This window comes from Pleuronectes platessa, chromosome 9 (assembly GCF_947347685.1).
Source record: "Pleuronectes platessa chromosome 9, fPlePla1.1, whole genome shotgun sequence".
In the NCBI taxonomy this organism is placed as follows: domain Eukaryota; kingdom Metazoa; phylum Chordata; class Actinopteri; order Pleuronectiformes; family Pleuronectidae; genus Pleuronectes; species Pleuronectes platessa.
Window position 1 is genome coordinate 26,017,566 of NC_070634.1, and position 22,322 is coordinate 26,039,887.

General features: G+C 40.0%; 2 protein-coding genes across 3 annotated transcripts; both read right to left on the minus strand.

Moving 5' to 3' along the window:
• Positions 1-5,193: 5,193 nt before the first annotated feature.
• LOC128447757 (leukocyte elastase inhibitor) lies at positions 5,194-11,249 on the minus strand. Its single transcript, XM_053430078.1, has 7 exons — positions 11,154-11,249; positions 8,201-8,388; positions 7,498-7,635; positions 7,298-7,415; positions 7,075-7,211; positions 6,784-6,951; positions 5,194-6,315 (listed from the first exon to the last, which is right to left on the minus strand). Exons 2-7 carry the CDS (start codon positions 8,366-8,368, stop codon positions 5,908-5,910), a joined length of 1,137 nt encoding a protein of 378 aa, XP_053286053.1. The 5' UTR covers positions 8,369-8,388; positions 11,154-11,249; the 3' UTR covers positions 5,194-5,907.
• A 3,323-nt stretch (positions 11,250-14,572) lies between these two features.
• On the minus strand, positions 14,573-20,961 carry LOC128447762 (transmembrane protein 45B). 2 transcript variants are annotated; one of them, XM_053430087.1, is made up of 7 exons: positions 20,848-20,941; positions 20,274-20,394; positions 18,250-18,448; positions 17,952-18,164; positions 17,666-17,850; positions 17,322-17,464; positions 14,573-15,661 (listed from the first exon to the last, which is right to left on the minus strand). In XM_053430087.1, exons 3-7 carry the CDS (start codon positions 18,437-18,439, stop codon positions 15,550-15,552), a joined length of 843 nt encoding a protein of 280 aa, XP_053286062.1. In that variant the 5' UTR covers positions 18,440-18,448; positions 20,274-20,394; positions 20,848-20,941; the 3' UTR covers positions 14,573-15,549. The 2 variants fall into 2 exon arrangements, with proteins under 2 accessions (XP_053286062.1, XP_053286063.1); XM_053430088.1 differs by lacking the exon at positions 20,274-20,394 and having other exon boundaries at positions 20,848-20,961.
• Between the last annotated feature and the right edge of the window lie 1,361 nt (positions 20,962-22,322).

Consider the following 22,322-nt stretch of genomic DNA (forward strand, 5'->3'; position numbering starts at 1 on the left):
CTGATAACTTCAACCAGGACCCCTCCGGGTCTTCAAGATGTTCTAGCTGCTGTAGGGGGCAATTACAACACTTTTTTGTAATTTCATTTTTCTTTTATCCTTATCTTAAAGTCAACGCTTTTATTTTGGTAGGACTTTTTGTTTTCAGCCGTGTAAAACGCGGCTTACCGAGCCGCCATTTCCGGTTACTTTGTTTACCGTGTTGACTGTTATCGTCCGACTAGGTTTGCAGAGACTTTACCGATACCCTATACACAATGCCAATTTGGGTACCGAGTGGTAAAGTCCCTGTAAATTTGACTCTGGTGTGTTTTTGAGAGCTTCTCTGATCACTCCTGGCATGTTTATTCTCTCTCTCTCTCTCTCTCTCTCTCTCTCTCTCTCTCTCTCTCTCTCTCTTCCCTCCTAAACCTGCATTTATGGTGTTTTTATGTTTCTATGTTCATTGTATGCACCAGTTACCAGAGCAAATTGCTGGTAGGTAAACCTATTTGGCAATAAATACTTTCTGATTCTGATTCTGATTAACAGGTAAAAAGAACGTAGAAACCTGAGAGAGCCACATGTGAGGGATCCCTCTCCCAGGCGGACAGAAGTGCAATAGATGGCAAGTGGAGAGGAAAACATCATCAGGATAACGGTTTTAGCAGCATTCAGGAGGGTAAACATTTTGAAGGATAACTGAAGGTCATCCATGGTGCACATCACCTTCAGCACCTCCTGAGAAACCCACAGCAGGAAACAGAGACAGCCAGCAGCTTCAGGTCAACTCCAAACCATCCAAAACTATTTATATGTTTATCATTCAAACTGTATTTGTGTTGTGGCTCTGTTCTGGTGCACACATGCAGACCCGGAGGCAGGGAGAGCACACCTCCACCTTCAACTTCACCTCCCCACCCATCCGTAACAGAACGTCTGAGGACAATGGGAGGATTTTCTAACGGTTGAACACCGTTTATGATTAACATGTGGGTTTGTCAGAGGTGTTGCTTATCTTGATTTCCATGGAACTGATAAGAAATGATTTACTAATCAAATATAATGATGTAGTATCTACAAATAATGACTTGCTTCAAACTTATAATGAGTTAATTTCTTAAATAAATATTTGCTAGTTCATAACAATCACTCAAAATGACTTTGTATATCAAAATAATGACAAAGTAAGTTATGAAATCATTATATGTGACATACAACGTGCAATAAGAAGATATCCTCACTTAAAAGGCATAACAACAATTAAAAATAAGAAGAATCAACAAAAAGGAGACAACATTGCACAAGAGCAAAAAATAATAATTAGCAATGTGTAAGAATAAACACGTGAAAATGTGATTTGAAAGAAGTTTCTACATTAAATGAGCTGTATGTAACAGTATACTACTATTACTACTAAAACAACTACTACTACTAGTTCTACTACTACCACTACTACAACTACTATTAAGTTTCTAGAGTTTATTATCAAATGCACAACAATAACATTAAGCAGTCGCTGTCAATTAAATACTTGAGTCACAGGCTCTCTTCTAGCAATGCTCAAGTAATTACAACCAAAAAAACAAACAAATTTGAATTAAATAGTTTAAAATAGAATATTAAAAATTAAAAATAGAAAAAAAAAAATATATATAAATATACAAATGAAGAAAAAACGATTACTAGTAATTATAATAATAATGAAAGCAGCTGTTTCTCCCCAGGGAAGAGGAGCAGGTGTCAGCAGGTGAATGTCAATATGTTGATAAACAGATGTTCTTCACTTCCACGTGTCACTCCATCAGGACCTGCCTCCCGGACCGGTCTCACTACCGCCACCGCCCGGTGACATTGATGTAGTGTCAGTGAATCAGGCGAGGCTGTTCGTTGTCATTTGATTTTATTTATCGCTGATTGGATGTTTTATATGTTTTAATACTTTTACACTTTACTTTTATCACCACTAATGTACAGGACATTTTATGACATGAAGTTTATCTAAAAAAAAGGAGCACATTGCATACACAGAGCTGGACTCAAGGTGCTATAAGTCAAAAAGTACAAGTCAAAACTGTTCAATTTAAACGAGACAAATAAACAACATTAACAGGGGTTAGAGTTAAAAAGGATAAATCTGTACAATCTGTATAATTTGTAACTTAATATAAATAAAGTGAAAAAATAAACTTTCATAACTTCTTATATCAGGCTACTTGGCTCAGACAGTCTTCATGTCTCTGGAGCTGGGACATAATGTGACTTCAGCTCATTGTTTTATTGGACTCAAGTGAAATGATTTTGTTTTGAATAACAAGGATCCAGAGGTGCATCAAAATAATCTGCAGTGTTTTGTTTGATTGCAGCATCGTCCATTCACAGCTTCCTTAAATGAGCCCATCACCTGAACCTGTGCTTCCACTTTTATTTGAAGTACTTAGGAAACAGTGAGTGTAGATATAGAGTCACCACTCTAGGGCCATTCAATGATAAACTATTCAACTGTATAAGAAATTCAAAGTGTGTTTTAATATCTACATTTTGTGACCTGGTGCTGACCCCGTTGTCTGTCGGCATTTTTTTCTATTTGATGCCTTTTGATTTGTTTTATGCAGTTGTATTTATTTCCTTTAAAAAGAGCTTGTTAAGGCATTTTGGAGAAGTTCATTCTTTTGGAAGGAGAGTTGACACATTTAGGAAATCAGAAGTCATGGGACGGTTTTGTCATCTTCATCACACCGTTATAGTCCAACTGGCACCAGTTGAAAAAAACTAAACCGACCCAATTCTGATTTAATGTTTGCACAACTTCTTTGTGCGATGACTCTGATAAAGTTTATTTATTAATCTTTATCACTTTTACTGAGAGTCTCACTCGGAAATTGATTCATACACGTTGTTGATGTTTTACGACCTTTTTACGACCTGTTTTTATGCTGCAATTGTAAAGCAACTTGTTCTCTTTATGCCTCTAATCTTTATACATTTCCAGAGAAAAGATATAAAGGACTCCGCCTCTGTTGGCAATACGGACGCAGCTACAGCAAACTAGATTGAATAATTTTTTTTAATTATTAAATCATGATAAAAGTGATGTTTAATGGCGTATACGATTAAACTAAATCATGCAAAAGAAAACAAATTATACGTTGCATTCAAAGTGAATTCAGCCCTGACTGTGTGCAGGAGTTATGGTGAATATATTAAATCTCTCATGGTTTCAAAGTTTATCATGGAATCAGATTAGGAGAAGACAAACACAGTGAGGAGCATAAAGAATGTTATGTTCTCTGGGTGCCACAAACTAACCCAAACGTTTTTGGTTTATTTTAATAAATAATAAACTTTATTACTGCAGATGTCTTCTGTTAACCCTCTGAGAGCCACTGGTCCGTTTACGATCTCAAATATCATGTTGTCTTTAGAGCGTCACTACTCCTTGATGGTTTGAGTCAGAGACATGCTGTTTCCTGTTAAACTGAATAAGCAGCTCTAACAAGCAGGCCCCTGTTTGTGAGTAATTTACAGCACTGAGCAATCACATTCTTCCTTTTCTCCAGGCAATGTGTCGTCCATATTGTGGAACAAAATTTGTTGGACGTTTGCTGGATGTGGCAGCAGTGTCCATCACTTTTAGGTGTCCCATGGAAACACTTCCGTTGTCCTTTTCTGTAACTGCAGCGCGTTTCTGAAATAGTGTTTTGTGTTGTGTTGTCAAATTGATGAAGATGTTTTCTTCCTTTGCTCGTGTTTTAAGTTGCAGTGTGTTGAGTTCTCAGGGCCAACGTAGAAAGGTGTGTCTGTGGGATTAACTGAGTTAATGTTTCATCCTCACCATCAAGGAGGGTCACAGAAACGACTGGCAACCATGATCAACCATTGGACCGTCTGTTACATAACTGCCACCAGACTCCCCCACTACAGAAGCCCTCCCTCCCGTTTCATGTCTGCCTCACACCTTGAACATATTTTATATAACACCTCGTGGAACCTGAGTCACAATATGAATTCATGAAAAATGTCATTGAATGTTAATAATTAAAACACTTAAATAAGTTAGAAGTTCCCTTGATTAACCAAATCAGAGAAAACACCTCATCAATAATCAATGACATGCACACATTTTGGTGGCTACAAACAAATGTTAAGGTTTCAGACAGGCCTATTTATTGCTTAAAAAATGTAATCTCACTTTAAATGCATTTCTGGTTCTTTTGAAATTAGAACATACAAATGTATTTATAACCATATACTGTATATGAAGCTTATAACCAAGAAAACATAGCATTCATTAATACAAAAGATGAGTCACAGCTGTATAGTTATATCATTACATTATACTGCACAACCTGCTGTATCATAGTCAAGTGAAAATGTAGTTTTGGTCTTCTTTCAAGAAGGGCAACGCTTTAAAGCGTGGATCTAGTGCTGAGGCGATGCACAGAAAAAGGTGCCGCTCAAGTACCTCTTCCCAAGATCGCCGGATACAGTCTTTTTAATTTCCCTCGTAACGGCCGAGTCAGCCCTGTTTCTTGAAAAATGTCAATCTGCTCATTTTACTTGCACACCCCTCCAGTAACTTTATTCTTTTATTTCCTGGATACTTTCTGCAACGTATCTATTACTGAGGACAAATACACACTATCATCTCTCTGGTGCCAGACAATGCTCACAAGAGAGAGGGGATGCTTTTAGCAGAGTTTGACACAGACGTCTTCATGTCTCTGGAGCTGGGACATAATGTGACTTCAGCTCATTGTTTTATTGCCCTCAAGTGAAATGATTTTGTTTTGAATAACAAGGATCCAGAGGTGCATCAAAATAATCTGCAGTGTTTTGTTTGATTGCAGCATCGTCCATTCACAGCTTCCTTAAATGAGCCCATCACCTGAACCTGTGCTTCCACTTGTATTTAAAGTACTTAGGGAACAGTGAGTGTAGATATAGAGTCACCACTCTAGGGCCATTCAATGATAAACTATTCATCTGTATAAGAAATTCAAAGTGTGTTTTAATATCTACATTTTGTGACCTGGTGCTGACCCCGTTGTCTGTCAACATTTTTTCTATTTGATGCCTTTTGATTTGTTTTATGCAGTTGTATTTATTTCCAGTTTATCGACTTCTTCCATTTCCTCTATATGAGCAAATGGAGAAGTTCATTCTATTGGAAGGGGAGTTGACACAGTTAGGAAATCATAAGTCATGGGACTGTTTTGTCTTCTTCTTTGTTTTAATGTGTATTTTCAGGTCATAAAACAATGGAGAGTGACACAGTGGTGAATAACAAACAGCTCAGAAACATTCTGGCCACCTTTTTCTGAAGTGGGCTTTAGTGCAATTTATACTATTGCTTTTCAGTTTTTAATTCTGCTATAAACTGCATGAATACTTTCTGATTACAAACTAAGCTGGTTCACTTGATCATCATTATTCTTTCTTTGGTTTATCTTTGGTTTATTTGTGACATTATTCTTTTACAACAGGAATTATACTGCACATTAATATCTTACTTATTAGAACCATTTTAACCATATTCAATGTTGGACAGCTTCTAGCGTTGTGAACGAGTCTGACCCGGACGATCTCCTGCTGCTTCTTCACATGTGAAACACAACCTCCAGAAATTGTCTTTCCAAAATCAACACACAAATCATTGTTGGATCAAAACTATTCTTTATTAATTAATATCTTCCTCTTTAATTTCAGTACAAAAAGAAAAAGAAAAACCGAGCTAATTAGCATAACTCTCAGAAAATTAAGCCCAAATTTAAAGGATTAAGCCATTTTCATTAATTAAAATCTTCCTCTTTAATTTCAGTGCAAAACAGAAGACAAAACCAAGCTAATTAGCATAAAGCCCAAAAAATAAAGCCAAGATTTAAGGGATTAAGCTTCCATTTGAATATCTTCCTCTCCTGGTTCTGTCTACTGAGGAGACGAGAACCTGCCGAGGAAGAGGATGGACTTGGTGTTATTGTGCCTGATGAAGAAGAGGAAGGGGTGGTCTGCTGTGAAGGGTTCCCCCATCGGCATACAGTTAGCAACTGAGATGCCTGCTGCCACAGCCGCCTCTATGCCATCCTCGTTCACCTCCATGAAGGCCTTGTGAACCACCTCAGACACAAAGAGATCACTTCCGCCGTTCATGCCAGACAGGTCGGCCTGTGATGGGGAGAACACGTCTGTCATGCCCAGCTCGGACAGAGGCTCCTTCAGCTGGTACTCTTCCTCCAGCTTGAACTTTGGCAGGTGAATGAGGATCTTTGACTGGACGTCCATGTTTTCCCTGTTGGTCCATTCATCCAGCATCTCCAGCGTCAGCTCCTTCTCCAGCTGGAACAGAGCAAATACATTTTATCACATCTCTAAAAACTAAGAAGAGGGTGTCTTGTGATTAAAAGGCTGAAACATCTGTAGCCTCTTTTAGAACCTACAAGGGATATTCTCCATCTTGTTGTATATTCCACCCCCTAAAACAAAAGTCATCGATTGAGTTGCTGTTGCCTCCATTTAGCTAAACTTCAGTTGTTTAGTAAACACAGTGTCTGTTAAAGACAAATAACATTGCACAGGCTGGTCAGTTGTAAGAAGCATATTATACACATGTAGTAGTTTTACCATTTTGGTCTCTACCAACTCCTGAGGAAAATATCTGGCTTTTTAGTGCATAGATGTTCAACTTCCTTCACCAGCTGGTCTCCATCTTTGTCTGTCTGCTGTTAGGTGCTCGACAGGGAGTGAGCAGCAGGTTTGATATGAGAATCTCAATATGAAACAATCTATTGATTTAACTCTGTGTACCTTCAGCAGAGGGTCGGAGCCGTCTGTGGACTGTTCAGGCAACAGGATGAACATGCTGAGCTCCTCCTCCACATACGGCAGCTCCAGGATCTGCAGAGCGTGGTCAGGGATGTAGTTGTAGGGCAGATTCTTCATCTGGAACATCATCTGGACTGGTTTGCTCTCAGTCTGACACACAGAAACACAAACAACTATTAAAATGTATATCTAGCTCATAATTCCATTGGGATTAGGTCACTATCTACTCTAGTTTGAGGAGCTTAGGGACATAAATAAGCTTTTTTTTTTTACCTGGCTGACTTTAAAGGGCATCTCTTCGGTTTTTGCTTTATAAAAGCGATTCATCCAGACTGCCTTCAAGTAGATGGCATTGACCAGGACCAGCCTCGTACCATCAAAGACTGTCTTCAGGAGATCTTTTATTTTGTCTGAAATTTAACAGAAAACCTGAGAATCCAGAACAATGTAGAAAGATTTTTTCCCTTTTTCATTAAATTCAGGTGTAAAGTCGTACTGTCTGTCTGCTGCTCGACCCAGGTGTTGATCTCCTTTCTGCTCGCCTCCAAGGCCCCGATGAAATCCACAGTCTTCAGGTCGGCCTGGTAGTACTTACGCGTGGCTTCCAGGAATCGCTGCAGAGAGCACATATCGTCTTATACTTTCAAGGAAGTAAGTGTGAATTTGTGCTGTGATAAGTGAAAAATAAAAACTCACAGTGAGGAACATTGCTGTTTTCTCCCCATACAGACGATTGGCTGTTTTCAGAATGTATGATTTCGATGGTGAGTTGATGTCTTCGATCAGCTTCTTGAATTCGGCGTGGACGGCTTCACCATGTTGGAATGACAGGGCCTGTGTGGAAGTTTGGATGAACACGTGACATTTAAATGCTGTGCACCTAAGACTCCAGGGTCTGTAGGTGAGGAAGCTAAACTCAGAGTCAGTTCCTCAGAACATTTTCTGGAAGTTTTCCTGCCAGCCCACTTGTAAAATATCTGTAAAATGTAGAAATCAGAAGGCGACAAAATCTCATCTCTCACCTGCAAATTCTACATATTCACACACAGAATCTGTTCATAGAGATTTCTTCTGTAGAAACCCGAGTGAGACACTGCAGATTAAAATCTGCACATTTTTAACACTGAAGTCATTAATAGATGAGACGAAAATAAGATACAAGTAAGAAACTGTAAGATTTGTTCTTCTGTTAAAAAGCAAACTGGTTTAATGAACTGAACTGTCAGATCAATGTCCTGCTGTCAGAGAGCAGCACATACTGGACCTTGTGTCAGGGATTCATCTAGAGTCAGAAGAACAGATGGTTTAGAAACACTGTTCAGTCTGCTCCATCATAACCAACTGGTCCCACAGCTCTGACTCTCTGAATGACAGGTAACAGAGACATGGTGTGATGTACCTGGGCCATTTGATCAGCTGTGTCTCCTCGGGCTCCCAGGTAGACCATAGCCAGAGCTGAACTGATGCTCAGCGGAGACACCAACACATTCCCCGATGGGTTTGCACGGCTCAGAGTCCGGAACAGCTCCAAGGCAAAGGCTGTGTTAGAGCTGCTGATGGCGGCCATGGTTGAGGATGTACAGTTGCCTGTGATAAACAAAAATTGCTTTTTAGACATATATATTTTGACATCTGAACAGAAATGCACCTGATTGCTGCTTGATTGAATTACAATTTTTTGCGAAACAAAATGTGCTAAGACCCAGAGACCCACCAGATGAGTTGGGATTGAACCAAACTCAATTTTATTCGTGTATGGCATCAAATCATATCAAACATTCTCTCACAGCGCGAGAAAAACCCCAAACACGTAAAATCAGATAAATACCTGAGAGATGAGAAGATGTGGAAGCAGAGAATGTGAACCTTGAGGTTGAGTGGTCAGTAGAGGAACACGTACACCAGTATATATACAGTATATGTGTGGGTGTGACTGGGCAATAAGCCACTGACTGCTGGGGACAAAACAACTGCGCACCAGTGGAAAAAAACTAAACCGACCCAATTCTGAGGAAATGTTTGCACAGCCTCCTCGTGCAATGACTCCGGTAAAAACGTTTTTGGTTTATTTTAATAAATAATCAACTTTATTACTGCAGATGTCGTCTGTTAACCCTCTGAGAGCCACTGCGCCGTTTATGATCTCAAATATCAGGTTGTCTGTTAGGGCGTCACCACTACTCAATGGTTTGAGTCAGAGACATGCCGTTTCCTGTTAAACTGAATAAGCAGCTCTAACAAGCAGGCCCCTGTTTGTGAGTGATTTACAGCACTGAGCATTCACATTCTTCCTTTTCTCCAGGCAATGTGTCGTCCATATTGTGGAACCAAATTTGTTGGACGTTTGCTGGATGTGGCAGCAGTGTCCATCACTTTTAGGTGTCCCATGGAAACACTTCCGTTGTCCTTTTCTCTAACTGCAGTGCGTTTCTGTAGCGTGTTGTGTTGTCAAATAGATGAAGATGTTTTCTTCCTTTGCTTGTGTTTGTCCGTTTGCATTTGTTTTCTTCAGTTGCAGTGTGTTGAGCTCTCAGGGCCACCGTAGAAATATGTGTCTGTGGGATTAACTGAGATAAAGTCTCGCCCTCACCATCAAGGAGGGTCACAGAAACGACTGGCAACCATGATAAACCTTTGGACCGTCTGTTACATAACTGTCACCAGACTCCCCACTTCAGAAGCCCTCCATCCCTTTTCCTGTCTCCCTCAAACCTTGAACATATTTTATGACACCTCGTGGAACCTGAGTCACAATAAGAGTTCATGAAAAATGTCATTGAATGGTTCTTTGGGAGATTTTTTGGAGGAGTTAGACGTCCTCCTGTCAAACTTCCCAGAAAATGGCCCTGCACTTATCCTTGGGTTACTTTAACATCCAGACAGACAAGTCATCTGACCTTTTTCTTTTACTGTCTTCTTTTGCTCTCTCACTCAGTCCTTCCCCTCTTACTCACAAAGCCGGTAACCACCTGGACTTTATTTTCACCAGAAACTGCTTGACATCTAACCTCACTGTAACCCCACTTCATGTCTCCGACCACTTCTTCATCTCTTACTCTCTACCGCTATCTCAAACCGACAACCCTACCACATCCACAGAGTCGGTACCTGTCTGTTGCAACATTCGTTCCCTCTCTCCTTCCTCTCTAGCCTCCTCTGTTTTATCAGCCCTCCCTTCCACTGACTCTTTCTCACTCATGCATCCTAACGCTGCCACAGACATTCTCCTTTCTGCTCTGTCCTCCTCTCTTGACTCTCTCTGTCCTCTTACGTCACGACAAGTCCAGAAGTCCTCCCCAGCTCTGTGGTTGTCTGACTCGGTGCGTGCTGACAGAGCCACTATGTGAGCATCAGAAAGGAAATGGCTGAAATCTAAACACCTGGACGACCTGCTCGCTTATCAGTCTCTTCTCTCCTCTTTTTCTGCCTCTATTTCCACAGCCAAAAGCACTTTTTACCAGACTGCAATTCAAGCCTCATTTTCTAACCCCAAAAAACTCTTCTCCATCTTTTCCAACCCCCCCAGTCCCCCTCCTCCTTCCTCCCTTCTACCGAGCCACTTTGTCAACTACTTTATAACAAAGATAGATGACATCATTTTCTGATCCTCCTTCTATAACCACACTTCCATCAACTTCATTTTCATCCTCTTCACCCCCCTGTTTCCCAATCAAGTTCTGACCTTGGTAACCTCTGCCTGCCCGACCACCTGCCCCATTGACCCCATCCTTTCTCACATTCTCCAGTCAGAACATCTGTGGACAATGGGAGGATTTTCTCATGGTTGAAAACGATTTAGGATTAACATGTGGGTGAATCAGAGGTGTTGCTTCATCTTGATTCCCATGGAACTGATAAGAAATGATTTACTTATCAAATTTAATAAAGTAGCATCTCCAAATAATGAATTCTTACAAACTAAATAAATAATTGCTAGTTCAAAACCATTACTCAAAACAATGACTTTGTAAGTTAGAATAATGACAAAGTAAGTTATGAAATCATTATATCTGATATACAATGTGCAATAAAAAGATATCATCACGTAAAAGCCATAATAACAAATACAAATATGAAGAATCAATAAAAAGGAGACAACATTGCACAAGAGCAAATATAAATAATAATAGCAATATGTAAGAATAAAGAGATGACATCACATGTCAAACTGTGATTTAAAAGAAGTCACTGAATCTGCAAACCATCATGTGGGATGGACCAAAAGATTAACATGAAAACCTGACTGAGGTTAGTAAACATTTATTTGTATGATACTACATTAAATGATCTGTATCTAGGTGTATAATAATAAGAATAAACTGGCAGGTACAGGGGAGGCTCTGTACTTTTACCAGTGAACGTCCGTCCGTGTGTTGATAAACAGATTCTTCACTTTCCTGTCACTCCATCAGGACTTGCCTCCCTCCATCTCTTCTTCTGGTGGTTTCACGCCCGAGCGGTCTCATTACCGCCACCACCCGGTGACACTGAGGTAGTGTCAGTAAATGAGGGGAAGCAGTTCTATGTAAAAATATTACACTTTACTTTTATCATCCCTAATGTGAAGGACATTTTGTAACATGAAGTTCATGTCCCCTTGGGTTCAGGAATAAAATAAAACGGATTCGGAACAATATGCGGAGAATCTCAAAACTCCGGTGAAAGAAATCCAAATTAGACAAATCATGTTTGAGAGGCTGTAAGAAGAGATTAAAAACACAAGAGCTTTGTGTTGGACACAGTTCAGTAGTCGTGTGAGTTTGCAGGTTCTTTGTCAGTAATTTTAATGCCTCCTGGAATCTCTCCTGAAAATACTCCACTTCCTCCTCAGCATGAATTTCATTGGTGGACGGACGTCCCTGCAGAATACTAAAGAGGCGTAACTGTGTCCTTTGTAGTTGCTTCAGTTTGCTAAGCAGGAAATATGGTTACTCATTTTTTTTACTTTATTATTTACACGTTTTTATGTTCATTTTTAAGGTAATAAATTATTTCTTAACCCGTCAATAAGTCTGTATCTGGTCTAGTTGTAATGCTGGATTCGATCATGGGATTGATCTTCCATTTGAGATATGAAAACCGGCTCAGACTTCTAGCCTCAGCTCACTCATGTGAAATCGTTGCTTCAGCTCCTTCCGTGAGAGAGAAGGCTGTTGTGCCTTAAAACATGCAATAGAGAAATAGGTATTAAGTAATAGGCTACATTTGAATAATTCCAATTTCAATGGAAAATAAGGGATGAAATCATAACTGGATTAGAGAGGATGATTGAGAACAATCTGGCTGGTGTACGACCCGCTCTACCTCCTTGAGAGATGAGAAGATGTGGAAGCAGAGAATGTGAACCTGGAGGTTGAGTACAGACCACTAAAGCGGGCCACATCACCTCCACCTTGTTGAAGGCAGCAGGAGAAACAGCCATACGTCTGATAGTGTCATGGCCGACTAAAAAATGAGGACCTTCTCCACCGTGACGTCACCTGACGAGGGTGGCGCCACCATTCGGATAATGCCAGGGCATGGTGTTATCCCTCAGAAACAGGGTCAGACCATCTCAATGACCACCACTACTGGCAGTGAACCAATCACTGTGTCCACTTGTGCTAATGTGGTGACCATGGCTGCCAGCGTTGTAGCTGGTGCCAAGGGGATCACAGTGAACCCCCGGATCCTCTTGTTCACCTCTGACGTTAGGAACAGCTACGGCCACTGAGCGGCAGGTCCCTGCTTCAGTGGTTACTACACAAACAGTAAGAAATCATTTATTTCTTTTTCAGATTATTTCAGATAAGATATCTCTATTATTATGGCTATTGTTCAGCAAAAAACCTTCTAAAAGAACCACACACACTTCCCACTCTCACACCTTATACATAATCATTTTTACATTGAAACCTTTATGAAATAAATGTTGCCAATTCTTTTTCACATTCACTCTCCTTCATGTTGCTTTCCTTCCTACATCTGTGCTGAAAGTATGAAACATATTTACTTAAAGATAATAAGACTAATGCACAAAGCAGTGAGTGCCCAAATGCCTCGCTGAATAGATCATTTATTTTACTCAATCTTTTCCTCTAGAGAGATCATATCAGCTTTTTCCTCAGTTTCTTTTTTCTACAACTGTCATTATTGATTCCAGTCAAAAGCTTTGATAGTTGAATATCAGCTGATGCTCTTTACATACACATACACATATTTTGTATGTACTGTTAGAAATGATAAAATGATGAGGAAGTCTCTTATGTATTCCTCAAACTAGTTAGTGACATAAGACACTGCTCGACTACATGTGGTTCAGACTTAGTGTGGTGTACAATGTGGTTAAAGTGCACTCTGCTGGACAAACTGTGTGATGACACCATCTCTTACCCCAAGCATCTGTTTTCGCATTATTAAATCCGAAATAAAGATTTCCTATTGGCTTTATTGGCATATTTAGGAACAATGCTTTTCTTTCACAATAGGGGAAGTTACCTACACGAATCACAGTGACGATCTCTGTCCTCAACCAACCACTGAAGAGCAAGAGCGTAGTGACCACACTGATGGTTAAGGGAAGCCTGAGCACAAAGCAAGTTTCATAGTCTTCTTTTATTTATTTAGTTTATTTATTGAGAACATTACTCATGTTAAGACCTTCTCCTAGTGGAATAAATACCATTTTTACTGTAAAGATAGATTTCCAATGTATTTTATTAAATTCTTTTGTCAGATTCCATGCTTTGATGGTCAATACATCTAGGTGATGGCAGCCACATTTACATACTGTTCCTCTTGACAGAATTTCTCTGCAGCTTCTAAGTAACTGACATGAGGTGTCTTTTATTTTCATTTTTCTTCTCTGAGCAGCCTCAGCAGCCTGGGCAGGAACATCATCCTCACCACGATGCCTGCTGGCACAAAGCTGAATGCAGGAAACAAACCAGTCAGCTTTGTCACAGCACAACAGTTCCAACAGCTTCAGCAGCAAGGACAGGCCACACAGGGAAGATTACATGCAGTCATATATGACTATTACCTATAAGGAAATGCTAAATAGCTTCTGAAACAAACATGGAGCCACCTGGGGTGAACTATTTTTCTTCCTCTAGGTTCGCATCCAGACGGTTCAGGCTCAGCAGCTCCAGCAGCACATTCAGCAGTGAATCGTAGGTCCACTCCATCACACACATGCCTGTATTTGATTATTTGACTGTTCAAATTCTACTTTATAACATTGTTGTTACAGTATGTCATAGGCCTTTATTTACCTAGTTGGACAATCTCTAAAAAAGCCAGAAACACCTTTCTTTTCTAAAAAAACATAAATAGGCCAAATCAGGCTGTTTACAATGGCAAACATAAAAAGTCAAGATTCGATATTTTACATTTTCCTTTCAATTGTCGACAAACTTTGGAAATAACTGTTGTTCTGTGGTTATTTTACCAAAATCTCCTTCAAAGGCACAACTTTCCACTGTCTCTTGAATCTTGTGTTTGTCATTTCATTAAATGTGTGATGGAATACAATATTGGCCTGTGTGAAGTGAGTTGGACTTACTTTGACTTGTTTTTTGTTTGTACATCATTAGTTCTCTTACCAGTTGTTAAATAAATCACAATAACAGATGGATTTTAGTTTTTTCATTTGTTCTTTTTTACCAAAGAAAAATCTTAACGACCTTGTGCAAACAGTAGCTTGAAATAAACTCAAACCCCAAAAAAACAAAAACAAAAACACAGCCTTGTCGAGTTCTTTTATCCTAAATATGAGAAGAGCCAGTCTCGGTTTGGTTCAATCAAGTATTTATTAAGAAGCAATGGAAATTTAACAGCATAGCTATGGGCACTCACGCACAGCCTTGGCTAAATCAGTAGCACGGGGTAGTAAATAATAGCCCCACACGTACGGCGTGTAATATTTTAGAACAGTAGGTAGAACAGGATAGGTCAATAACGAGGGAATGTCCTCCCTGATGTTGCACAGTTGTAGTACCATCATCCCGGGTTCGAATCAGGAAATGACGAAGAGCCGCTTCATATCATGACAGTGCGATTTTAAGTTTTGAGAAAAAGCCTTGAATCAGCTGAAGCCTTGTGAGTCTTCAGTAAGCATGCACAATCTAAAAAAACGTATACATGAGAACAAGTAGAAGTACAGTGAATTGAATGTCACAGATTCAAAGTTCCCATAACAGGCAGGTGCAAGATTAAACAGAAATGTGACGCACACACATTTTAACCAGCTTCAAGATTAACACCAAGCCACTATGCGTGTGTGTGTGTGTGCTACTTCTTATTTCATACATTTCTCACAAATATGGGGAGGATTCAAATAGCCCTACATAGTTCTGTGTTTAATTTATTTCCAAATAGGTTTAGTATAGTATAACTTTATATAAAAATGTATTAGCTTTGTTATCAAATATGTTTTGCAGCTCCAGACAAATTTTATTTTGGGGAAGAGGGGGCAAAATGGCTCTTTTGATAGTAAAGGTTGCCGACCCCTGCTATAGACCTATGCTAAGAGGGATATCTAATGGACAACCTAAGTACTGCCAGCTAGAGTTTAATGTGGCTATTAAATGTGACGAAAACTAGACTAAAACTAAGAAGGATAAAAATGACTAAATGTGACTAAAACTAATATGCATTTTCGTCTAAGGACTAAGATTTAGACTAAATCAAAAATGGCTGCCAAAATTAACACTGCTACACAGACACACACGCACACAGACAAACATAGATTTAAAATCTTGACAGCCTTCACTCTCCATCAGACTCTTCAAGCAAAGCTTTCTCGCAACTTGCACTTGAGGATGTGTTTCTCACTCCAATTTCTGTATCCTGTCCCTTTCCGGAGAATGTCCTCACTGTGCTGTTGGAACAAGAGGGGAAAACTTCAGGAAACATATAAACAACAAACATTTCACAACTAACCTTCTGCTACTCAATCAATCAATCAATCAAATTTTATTTGTATAGCCCATATTCACAAATTACAATTCGTCTCGTAGGGCTTTAACATGGTGTGACATCCTCTGTCCTTAACCCTCAGCAAGAGTCAGGAAAAACTACTAAAAAACCTTTTAACAGGTAAAAATACATAGAAACCTCAGAGAGACACATGTGAGGATCCCTCTCCCAGGACGGACAGAAGTGCAATAGATGTCACGTGTAGGAAAACATCATCAAGATTAAAGTTTTTAGCAGCATTGATGAGGGTAAACATTTTGAAGGATAACTTCACTACTATATGTCAAGCAGTCCTGCTGCAATCATAGTCCATGGTCAGCAGCCAGCAAGATCATGATCCATCATCCAGATCAGATCCACTTTAGTCCACAGATACTGTCCACTGCCACCAATCAGGATCCATCATCAGCCGCTGCCTCGGTTCTGGTCCAGCACCATTATATGATGCCAACGCGACACAGGATCCGCCATTACCACTAAGATCAGCCCGCATGATATAGAATCCGTCCTCTCTAACTCAACTCAACTTCAACAAAAGTCGTACTACAAAGTAACGTGCAGCTAAAGAGAAATATCTAAGAGGTCCAGTACAGACCAGTACTATTGCTGCAGAGCAGGTTTTCAGTTCATATGTGCAAATCATGTTCTAACAGTGTATGCATGAAGGTGCACAAACATATAAATGAATGATGATCATGCTGTACTCATATGTTTTGACTGCAGAGTAAAAGGCAGTAATGCACCAGTAAAACAGAGGAAGCCAATGACAAGACTTCAAAGTAAAGGTCTCATGCAGGTTTCAGAACAAGGACTCATATCCTTAAGGCAGAGTAAAAATGACAACCATTAAACCCTTCAAATGGTTCAGATATTAGAATAATACTCAAAATGTTTGGTGTTTTAATGTTGAAAACACTTAAGATACAAATACACACAAAATCCAGGTTACTTGTGCTAAAATATTAAATCATTTTACAGTCCAGGTTAATAAGAGTTTCATTTTGCGTAATTTGTTTGATTCCAAATATATATTATGTAATTTCCCTCTGTGTGAACCTATAGCTAAGGCATTAGGTCTGTAGATATTCTCAGTCATCCAGGTCATAGTATAACCCAGTGCTAAAAAACAAGGTAAAATTAACTTGGTTGAGTTTCTTGAAGACGTTTCACTTCTCAGCCAAGAGGATTCTTCAGTCCCAGGTATTTAACTATTAGGGTCCTAAGGGGTCGTTGAGGTTAGCTGAGAGGCTGGACCCACCCTGCTCGGGGTTTAGTTGGGAGAGTTGTTGACCGCCCCCTATGAGTCATGTGTCCCAAACTGCGAATGGTAGTTAAACTTCCTGGGGATGGAAGTCCGGACTGTATTGCTTGCAGTATGTACATAGAGCTGAAGAAGCCTCTTGGATGAGAGCTGAAACGTCGTCAGGAAACTCAATCAAGTCCAGTTGACCTGTTTTTTTGCATTTGGCTCTAGCTATGGCCCATTCTATAATTCTGATTTAGTTGTCACACACAGGTAATGTAACGTATGTAAGGATATTTCATGGGTGAGGGATACTTACCAAGAAACCACACACACTGTGCAGGCGACCAGAAGAAGGGCGACAGCTAAGTGCCAGCAGAAGCACATTGTGAAAAACATGGCGTTGTTGTGCAGTGTCAAGTCCCACTCGCCTCCGTTTGAAGGGTACAGAACAAATCCAATCTGGAACAACAAACAGTGTTGACAAAAGAGCCGTCTGCATGGGAAGCTCATTTATAAGTGTTCAAAAAACAGTGTTTGAATGTGTGCCACGTGTTGAATCAATTGAAAAATATTCTGCAGATGTATAGTACTATATGGTACCGTGTTTATGGACACATTCACAAGTCACATTTAACACATTTCTGCATTTCTGTAAATCACCTGGAAGAACCATGAGCCCTGCAGGATGAAAAGACACCCCCTGAGCAGCTCCAGAACAAAGTTGTCTATGAACACCTCCAACATGGTGCTAGCTGCTCCAGCAAACACAGCCACGAGCAGCAGCGAGTGGATGTGGGCGTCCAGAAGGCGGGGACTTTTCACGCATGTGGAATAGACCAGAAAGCCTTGGAGATAGGGTGGAGAGTCAAACACAGAAAACAACACAAATACAAGTCTGAGAGGTTCATTGGTGATCTGAAGAACAAAGTTCAAACTCAGAGCTTACCTTCCACAAAAAGAGCGATGGAGAGAGCAAGGCGGTCAATGCCAGGTGGCACCTGTTTGGATTTGGTGCTGGTGATCAATGCTATCCCTGAGATCCCAAAGAACAGATACATGGTGCTGTGCTGCCAGTTCATCAGCTTCACCCAGGATTGGTTGTCTCTGTCGTACAGGTGGGCGTGTGGCCCATCCATCACAAACTGTTCCACCATAATACCTGCGACGAAAAACTAAGACAAATGAGTCAAGAGCAGATTTGGAAGGTTAACGAATGCAGACGGATTGAGGAGAAAAAAACTGACCCACAAACGAGGCAAATATTTTGAATCCTCCTTCGATGTAGTCCAATTTTTTAAATAAAGGTGGCATGCCCTGTCTTTTGTTGGGCTGACTCATCCTCCAGTATTGTTGGAGAGTATGTTTCACTGTCAGCCAAAAGCCATAAAACAGGAAGAAGGTACCAGGAAGGGCGTGTCCTCCAAAGTTGGCCATCGTTTAGCCCTAAAACAACATTAGAAATATACCAGAGCAGTTAATAATCTATATTTGAGACAATCACAATGTTTTATTTTGGATCAAACCCTTTTTTCCCTATGAATGTGACAGGAGTCCACTTTGAGGTGAAAGTGCAGGCAGATTATTTTATGGTGTTTAGAGCTATATAATGATTATGTCAAGTGACAGCTAAAGGAAAGGATAGGGGAATAAAAATGGCAGCTGGGAATAGAATGGCTGTGTCACTCACTTATCCCTTTAGTGAGGTAGCAATATTGTAGTGCTGCCCGAATGTTTAGTGAACACCTTATATAGTGGAATCATTGTTTCCCACTATGCATTGTGAAAAGTAGCGTGCAACCGAAGCTCACTAACAGAGCAAAATATACTATAATGCATTGTGCTCGCGACAGAGAGACAATAAACTGAGGCAAACAAGTTAATTTGAATGTGCTTTTTACCATAAGGTATTAATAGTGTAAAATAAACATTTATTTGGGGATTTTCCACTGACGTTAGTGTTCAGGCGTAATACTGGTGCAGAGAAAATGCACCCTACAAATGCCAAGTTATTATATATGTTAGTATTTATAAATATATATATATATATACCCCCTCTACACCCGTGACTGCACACCTACCAAAAGCACCAATGCAATCATCACGTTTGCAGATGACACCACTGTGGTTGGACTGATTCACAACGGCTATGAGACTGCCTATAAGGGATAAGGTCTGTATACAACCTATAGCATCTATCTCCACCAAAACAAAGGAGCTGATAATCAGTTTCAGGAAAAGGGAAGAGGAACCTGCTCCCTTGCAGATGTAGAGGAGCGAGTGACTAGCTTTAAATTCCTATAGGCACTCACAACTCCCAGGACCTCACGTGGATAGATGACACTACTTCTCTGATGAAGAAGGCACAAAAGCGGCTCAACTTCCTACAGACACTGAGGAGAGCTAAACCGACCAAAGAACTGCTGGTGTCCTTCCATCGCTGAACTGCGGAGAGCGTACTCACCTTAAACCCCCTGGTATGCCAGCTGTTCTGTGGCTGACAGGAGCGCTCTCCAGAGAGTCATCCCATCAGCACAGAAACACCCAACTACCTTCACTGCAGGACATTTACAGAACCTGCTGCCTATGACGAGCCACAAACATTTGGATCAGCAAAAAAAAAACACTGTGCTGGTCTAATCTACTGTTCACAGAACTGCATACTTGACATATGTCTGTGTGTATTATTGTTTATTTCCATCCCTGTTTTATGCAAAATTTTGTCATACAGCTGTTCAATAAAGGAATTCTATTCTATTTTATTATATAGTAAAGTAGGGGTCAGTGAATGAGTGGGGGATTTATTCATAGCAGACATTGATATGAAAAAGGGGTTAAACCCAAATATATCGATGAGATATTCACAAGATGTCTGTAAATTGCTGAAATGTAAAGCCTATAAGTATCAGGTGTCATTATATATTCACACAACTTGCTGATTATGAGTATTCTGTACTTTTGTCAAATGTATAAACTTAAATAGTCATGTTGCCAAATGAAAACACCACTCTAAACGGAAGTGCTCAGTGAGGTAAGTGAACCCTCGAATCCAGACGATAGCTTCCCATTTGCCTTGCTAATCTGAAAGTCAGAGCCTATGACGCACCACATCCTTTGTGTCTCAGCGAACTGAGCAACTTAGAGGAACGACTAAATCAACTGCTCCGCTGCAGGAGTATTGTTTGTCTGTCCATATGTTTGTTTGTAAGCAAGTTTACACAAAAACAACAAAACAGATTTTCACGGAAGAACCAATTCAATATTAACTCACTTTAAAGGTGCTTTTCTTTTTAAATGTTTGCCGTTTTCCCCTGGGAATTATTAATGGATCTTCATGCGAAAAAATGTCTTTGTCTGCATCAAAGATAGTTGGTGAAAGAGGAACTGCCACTCTGCACAACCACAAATAAGTTATACTTCAGTTTCAACAAAACCAGTACGGTGAGACATCGTCTTTATAGTGGATCTTATCAGTGCACTGTCAGGGGTGGGATCCCAACTGATTTTACATTCATATTGTACCAGTAGTTTACACTTAGCATTGTTTTTTAACTTTAAGTATTTTAATAAAGAGCCTCATAAACATTATGGTAAGTGTGCAGAAGACGTTTGCATATGTATCTATAGTGAAATACAATTTATTATTAAAGACCTTATGAAGGCTCTCAGACATGAAGGCAAATGAGCTAAGTTTAAATACCTCGAGTAAAAAACACTGAACTTTCACAAAATCGTATTTCCACATCTGAAGCACAAGCTGGACAGTGTCCTCTCTACAGATACTACCTGTGATACTGATCCTTTTATTCCCTCAGCTACAATGTGGTTAACAAAAATCTACAAACCTTATCGAACTCCCAAATGCTCTGGAGATCAGGTGAAATCTGTGAGTGTTAGCAGCTGTCAAAGTCTGTGTGAACCCTGCACACTTGTTCCCTGCACTTCAAACCTGTATTCACATCACAACATGGACCCACCCATAATTTACAAGACTTAACTTGTTTTTTAAAGATAACTGTATCCATCACCTTGCCTTAAACTGTACTTCATATTTATCAATTCCTAAAAGAAATGTTTATTTTTTTATTATTGCAGATTTTGCCTGTTTATTTATTCATACCCTGCAAACAAAAGGCACAACAAATCATAGTGCTATGCCTAGCCATGAAACCAATTATTAAGCTAGACCTTAAATTCTATCATGAAATCTTTCAAATAAATGTGTGGACAGAGAACAAAAAGTTTGGCTGACGTCCGGACTTGCTTTTTCAGCACAGGAGAACACAATTTGCACAGAAAGGTGAGATTTGGAATCTTGATCAAACAGTGTGTAAAAATCCCCAAATAATAATAAGGTGCATTGTATGTAGTCGCTGAGTCTACGTCTTTGCTTTCACTTGCCATTTTTATGAGACCGAGAGCTGTTGTCTTGGAATACGTTGCCTGTTTGATCTACGTGTGTGCGATGAATCATGGGTAACGTAGTGCGAAGTCGAGTTAGTTGGTTTAGGTTAGGCTACATCGCAGACATTTTGTGGGCACTGAGCAACAATATGGCTATGTCTCTCCTCAGGAGAAGGAAAACATTCCGTTACGTTTGACCTGGAACTCAGATAATATTGTATCGGACTGGTAGTTAGGTTTATATTCTGTTTTCCTGCTCTGTGTTTGTTTTGACTTATGTTCAGCTAAGTAAACCATGTTAAATAAGTATTGAGATGTCCTGAGGGTCAGTGAACAGGTCAGGGTGGGGCACGTGACAGATCTAGACCAATGGCTGTGGGGTTGTGTGGGATGGCAGGCTTTCATTGGCTGATGAGTTGGCGGGTCAAGGGTGAATGAGGAAGGGTAGTGAAGAATACGGTGGTGGATGTTAGGAGTGTCGGAGTTAGGAACAAGAATGTGTCGTGTTCGTTGGACTTTAATAAAGTTACACAAAAAGAGAGAAGTTCCCTGTCGTCTGTGAAGTGAGGAAGCTACAATATAAACGTGTTCAAATTCGTTATTTGTCATTAAGTTGCGGTCAGTTCATCGTTCTCATAAAAAATGAACGTGTGAATCTGCAATCAGTATGGACATATACACTGATTTGTGCCACCTCGGACTTCCCTCTCTCTTTGTACGACGCTGCCATCGCCTTCTCTCAGCAGAGATACCACAATCTCCCATCAAAGCATTTGGAGTATGCGCTATCTCTGTCTGGATTGGAAAACAACAGATCTGGCATTTTGTGAGTGTGGTTCCCCAACTTCACTCCTCATTCTTGGTGGGGGCAGATCTCCTCGTCAGACTTGGAACACATGTGAGATACTCTCTGTCT

What these genes read in the sequence shown, in the direction of transcription:
- LOC128447762 (XM_053430088.1), bottom strand. Translation starts at nt 18,439, where the DNA reads ATGGCCAACTTTGGAGGACACGCCCTTCCTGGTACCTTCTTCCTGTTT. An exon ending in CATCGCTCTTTTTGTGGAAG is followed by an intron (nt 17,851 to 17,951) that starts GTAAGCTCTGAG and finishes CCTATCTCCAAG; the next exon opens with GCTTTCTGGTCTATTCCACA. An exon ending in ACAGTGTGTGTGGTTTCTTG is followed by an intron (nt 15,662 to 17,321) that starts GTAAGTATCCCT and finishes TTGTTCCAACAG; the next exon opens with CACAGTGAGGACATTCTCCG.
- LOC128447757 (XM_053430078.1), bottom strand. Translation starts at nt 8,368, where the DNA reads ATGGCCGCCATCAGCAGCTCTAACACAGCCTTTGCCTTGGAGCTGTTC. An exon ending in CAGCTGATCAAATGGCCCAG is followed by an intron (nt 7,636 to 8,200) that starts GTACATCACACC and finishes ACTTCCACACAG; the next exon opens with GCCCTGTCATTCCAACATGG. An exon ending in AAACAGCAATGTTCCTCACT is followed by an intron (nt 7,416 to 7,497) that starts GTGAGTTTTTAT and finishes TGCTCTCTGCAG; the next exon opens with CGATTCCTGGAAGCCACGCG.